This window comes from Fibroporia radiculosa, assembly GCF_000313525.1.
Source record: "Fibroporia radiculosa TFFH 294 genomic supercontigs, scaffold2884, whole genome shotgun sequence".
NCBI lineage: Eukaryota > Fungi > Basidiomycota > Agaricomycetes > Polyporales > Fibroporiaceae > Fibroporia > Fibroporia radiculosa.
The window spans coordinates 1-4,719 of record NW_012133665.1 but is presented as its reverse complement, the minus strand read 5'-3'; the positions used below and the strand labels follow the sequence as shown (position 1 = coordinate 4,719).

The following is a 4,719-nucleotide window of genomic DNA, read 5'->3' as shown; positions in this document are numbered from 1 at the left end:
AGTATCGGCATAGGACTATAGCGTGTATTAGTCCCAGTAACAGTTTAACATTTGAAGCGCTCGAAGCTTCTGCCTTCGGGGACAACTGTGATACCTCAACACGAAAACGCCTTCAAGCAAAGCCTGCCCTTCGATATCTTCAAAGTTTTGCAATCTCATGATGATCCAATCGGGATCTTTCAGTGGCAGCTTTATTCCGGGGGCCCGACTTCGAAGACAAAACCCCATCATCCGGAGATTGAGACATACAATACAGGGCGGACGGGTAAACCTTTAAGTCAACGCGCTCGGGTCGCGATGCCAAGACTCGCAACGGTTGGGCCTCCAAGACTAGCAGGAATAGCGCAGTGGACGGGAATTGGAAACTGATAGAGATGGCGGGCGGGAGTAGCAAGGATATCAGGATCGTTTGGCACAGTCAGGGCAGTGGAGGTGGTGACTCGGGAGGTTCGGCAGGATGAGGGATATTTAAGAGCGGTTTTTCATGGTTGTAAGCCAGTACTCGGCCCCTAGTAGCAAGACTCATGCAGAATCACATCCCCCACTCAGTAGAGCTCAGTCCAGCTTTGAATCCTTTCGAAGTGTTGCATCTCCCTACGAACTACGACTACGATCCTTCGAACTACGCCTACGACCTTCGACCTTTGTCTACGACCAGTACCCCCTTTGAAGCACACATACATATACAGCTAAGTACTCCAAAGTTCCGTTCTCGCGCCTGACCTTTGAACGAGACTTGTGTGTCCGCGCTCGAATCACACTTCGCGTTTGCGTTGTCGAGCCAGCTCTCCTCTTACCTTCCCTCTGCTTCTACAAGAAGTCGGAGTGTTTGGACAGTCCAAAACAGTCTCGTGACACCGTCCTGAGAAAATCTAGTGAAGTCGTTGCCATTCGAGCGAGCTATCACAACTATAAGCCCTCACCCACATCAGCTTCCCCGAGAAACAGAAACTCACCCTTTTCTTCGCACCCCCAAGTTAGGGTTAGGTTTCCCGAGGTCGCATCATTTCTGGAGCCCACCACGAGGGTTTTAGTTAGGATTTTGTCGCCTTCAAGACTTTCACCACATCATATAATCTTCGACTAACAGCGTTGCGGACGCACAGAAATCAAAGCACAGCCTTGACCATGCCAGCCCCAGTCCCACAAAACCTGATAGACAGTACCAAAAGCTTGAGGTTGAATAGTCCGCAAAACCCCAATTTAGCCACAGGCGAGTTCACGCAAACTTTGAGCCCTTTGACTGACTTTGTACCCACGACTTTCCCATCCTCGAGTTTGCTTGACACCCCCAACCTTCTTGACTCATCCCACAGCCCAGCTGACTCAACCACAGTGGACGATGCTAGGTTCTCTCACGCAGATATTTTAGCTTCGGCAGCAGGAATCCTTGAGCGATCCCACAAGATCAAACATATCACCAACCGCATCGACCGACTCCTAAATACCACCACCCCAGGCAGAATGGCAGACATCGTAGCACAACCTCCGTTGATGCCCTTGAATGGCCACACGACAGCTCCGACCTTCAACCCAGAACAGCCAAGAACACTCAAAAGGTTCTTTAGAAATCTTGAGGAGCTATTTGACAAATGCAAAGTAATGACCGAGTCCGCCAAGAAGGCAAAAGTTGTCTACTACCCGCCGATCAACACAGCCGACCTCTGGGAAACTCTACCAGCATATGTGAATCTGCTGGTGACCTACAATGACTTCAAAAAGCAGATCCGAGACCTATACCCAGGTTGCAAGGATGATCAAAAGTTCTCGATCGCCAACCTTGATCAACTCATTGGAGAGCACGCTCGAAACGGAGTGAAGTCCGCTGTTGATTTAGGAAACTTTTACTGCAATTTCATTGCAATCACTACTCACCTCATCACTAAGCAGCAACTCTTGACTATTCAGCAGAGCAAAGCATACATTAAGGTCTTCCCAGCGTTGGTACTACAGAAAATCGAGAATCAACTTGCACTGAAACACCCCAACCACTATCCCAACGACCCCTACGCCATTGAAGATCTACATGTGGCAGCGCAATTTGTGCTTCATGGGACAGCCAGTTGCGCGGCGACTACGAAGGCAACAACGAGTTCAAACTCAACGATAAAAACTGAAGGACCTCCAATACATTATGGACATCTGGTCGAAGACAATGCAACCACTTCTCCACTTTTTAGCTCACGCTCCAACCCCGCAGCAGGCATCGAGCAACTCAACGACTGTCATGCCGCCAACTCAAGTGACTCAGGACGGAGGACCGCAGTATTGTCATTATTGCGGCAATGTAGGTTGTTCGATTGGTTCCTGTTCTCACGTACAGGCAGACATACAGGCTGGGAAGGTGAAAAAGAACACCAAAGGGAAGGTCGTGCTTTTGACAGGTAGCTTCATACCTCGAAGCATTCCAGGTGTCACGATTTGCTATTGAGTATATAAATGGCATCAACAAAATACCCCGGTAAATCCCCCGCTGCCAACGTCTTCGCTGATGTTTGAGATTAGCAGCGCCCCAACCATGGCTACTTATTCTCTAAATACTACAGACAGGATTGCCGCGCTAGAGAAGGAGTTATTCCAGCTCAGGAAAAGGAACAAAGTTTTCGATGGGATCAAGTTACCCACATTAAAGAAACCGATACAGGGAGTTCCAAAGATCCTCGTCCGTGAGCCCAATGAGACCGCTTCAAGGGTTGCTCTTGCAGCACCAGTCACTTGTGCAGTGGCTCCGAGTTCTTCGTCCCAGTCAACATCACCCTCGCCGCCACCATTGCAGCCGGTGGCCTCAACTAAACATCCGTTCACAGCAGCCAGAGACGCTACTTATGCTCTGCCCAACCTTCAAAACTTCGATGCGGCTCTAAAAGCAAACCCCGACAAGGAGAAGGAACCATCCTACCGCACGCTCACTCCGGCATACCGACCCAAGATGATCAAGAAAGTATTCGAACGATCAATGAAGAGCCCCTTTGTAACGTTGTCACCGGAGGAATTACTTTCTATCTCGCCTGACTTGCGATCGAAATACCACGACTTGGTGACCCCTTGACATGTACAGCACGAGCCACAGGCCTTCCTATCTGCTCAAATCAAGGAGGTTCCCGATGAGTCAGTCTCGAAGATCGACGTACATTCGCTCACTTGTCATAGAGATCCGCTAAGTCCCAACGCTACTATTCTACCCGATCCCTATGAGAGCTATTTAAAGTGTCTTCTGAACGGGGTGCTTGGAGCTAATCTCACAGTTGTGAAGGAGTCAAACGCCATCCGATACATTGAAGCATTAATTGACAACCAGCAGTGCATCAAATGCATTATCGATCCCAGTTCACAGATCATCGCTATGTCGCAGGAGATATGCCACATGCTCGGGCTAGCCTACGACCCAATGATTAAGCTAAACATGCAATCGGCGAACAGGACTATGGACCAGTCCCTTGGGTTGATTCATAATCTTCCCATGCAGGTCAGGAATCTAACATTGTATCTCCAAGCTCACGTCATTCACAATGCAGCCTACGACATTCTCCTCGGATGACCCTTTGACATCCTCACACAGAGCATCGTGAAAAACTTCAGCAACAAAGATCAAACAATCACCCTCGTCTGCCCGAATTTGGGCAAAACTATGACCGTCCCGACGAAGCCCCAAGGCAAGCCCCGATTCATGGGTGAACAAGAGGGTTTTTGCGCTTCAAGGACTTGATGAACAATCAAGGCAAAGTGGCGGTGGTAATTGAGTATGATGACACTGGAGATCCTCATATAACTTCATACGCCACGATACCCTCGATTCAGAACGAACAGACTATTCCTGCTCTCTATCTCTCTGCCTGTGATGATGTTTTTCCTTACTTACAGTCTCTGTACACTAAAGACGCCTCGAATACCTCAAGCACGTCCGCTGATGCCGCAACTTGGGCTTCAAGCTTTCTAGCAGCCGCCGATTTCCCGATTCCCAAGCCTCGGCCAGTAGTTCCTCATAGTATCTCTGTCTTCTCACAAGCACCTAGTGCGACCTCAAAATTGTCATTGTCTCCTTCTGTTTCACCTCACAATATTTCTTTGATTTCTTCTCCAAACCTCGTAAATGCCCCAATAAAATCCCAGAACTCCTACGATACCATTTCATTTGATTTGGACTTACCAAAATTGATGCCTGTAGATGCCGACAGCGACGACGAAGACAAAGAACCGATATACGAATCATTTGCAGGCACGAAGTATAAACCAGTGGCCTTGAAGACTTGGCTGGTCCTCGGGGCCGTCGACGAACAGTTTCGTATTTGGCGCAACATCAAGGGCAATCCCCTCGAAACCATACCAAAACTCTCGAAGCACCCACTGTTACAGCTTCGAGGGGGGTTTTCTTTCTTTTCCTAACTATTTGTCATTAACCCTGTAACTGTAAGACTGATCCCATCAACTGATGTGTTTCACCTACATCAGTGTTTCATATCTATCATGTTTTGTTTATATCATGTTTTACTTACATCATGTCTCATCTCTATTGCGTTTCATCTTCATCACTGATACAACCCAGTGAAACCTGTTTCATGTACATCACTGATCCAACTTAGTGTTTCATATTTTATTAAACCCTATTCGCTTTGCCTATTTAAGTAGCACTGCTTCCGTGTCACAGTTTTCCGAATTTATTTCAGAATAGGCGCGTGCCTATCTTATCTTATCAGATAGCGATTAGATATAGATTAGATG

The 4,719-nt window shown here is 47.8% G+C and overlaps 2 protein-coding genes across 2 annotated transcripts; both read left to right on the top strand.

Moving 5' to 3' along the window:
- Positions 1 to 1,128: 1,128 nt before the first annotated feature.
- On the top strand, positions 1,129 to 2,431 carry FIBRA_08781 (uncharacterized protein; the record flags this gene model as incomplete). Its single annotated transcript, XM_012330403.1, has 2 exons — positions 1,129 to 2,287; positions 2,328 to 2,431. The coding sequence occupies 2 exons, from the start codon at positions 1,129 to 1,131 to the stop codon at positions 2,429 to 2,431; spliced, it is 1,263 nt and encodes a 420-aa protein (XP_012185793.1).
- Positions 2,432 to 2,518: 87 nt separating this feature from the next.
- On the top strand, positions 2,519 to 4,383 carry FIBRA_08780 (uncharacterized protein; the record flags this gene model as incomplete). Its single annotated transcript, XM_012330402.1, has 4 exons — positions 2,519 to 3,037; positions 3,095 to 3,466; positions 3,560 to 3,671; positions 3,719 to 4,383. The coding sequence occupies 4 exons, from the start codon at positions 2,519 to 2,521 to the stop codon at positions 4,381 to 4,383; spliced, it is 1,668 nt and encodes a 555-aa protein (XP_012185792.1).
- Positions 4,384 to 4,719: the final 336 nt, after the last annotated feature.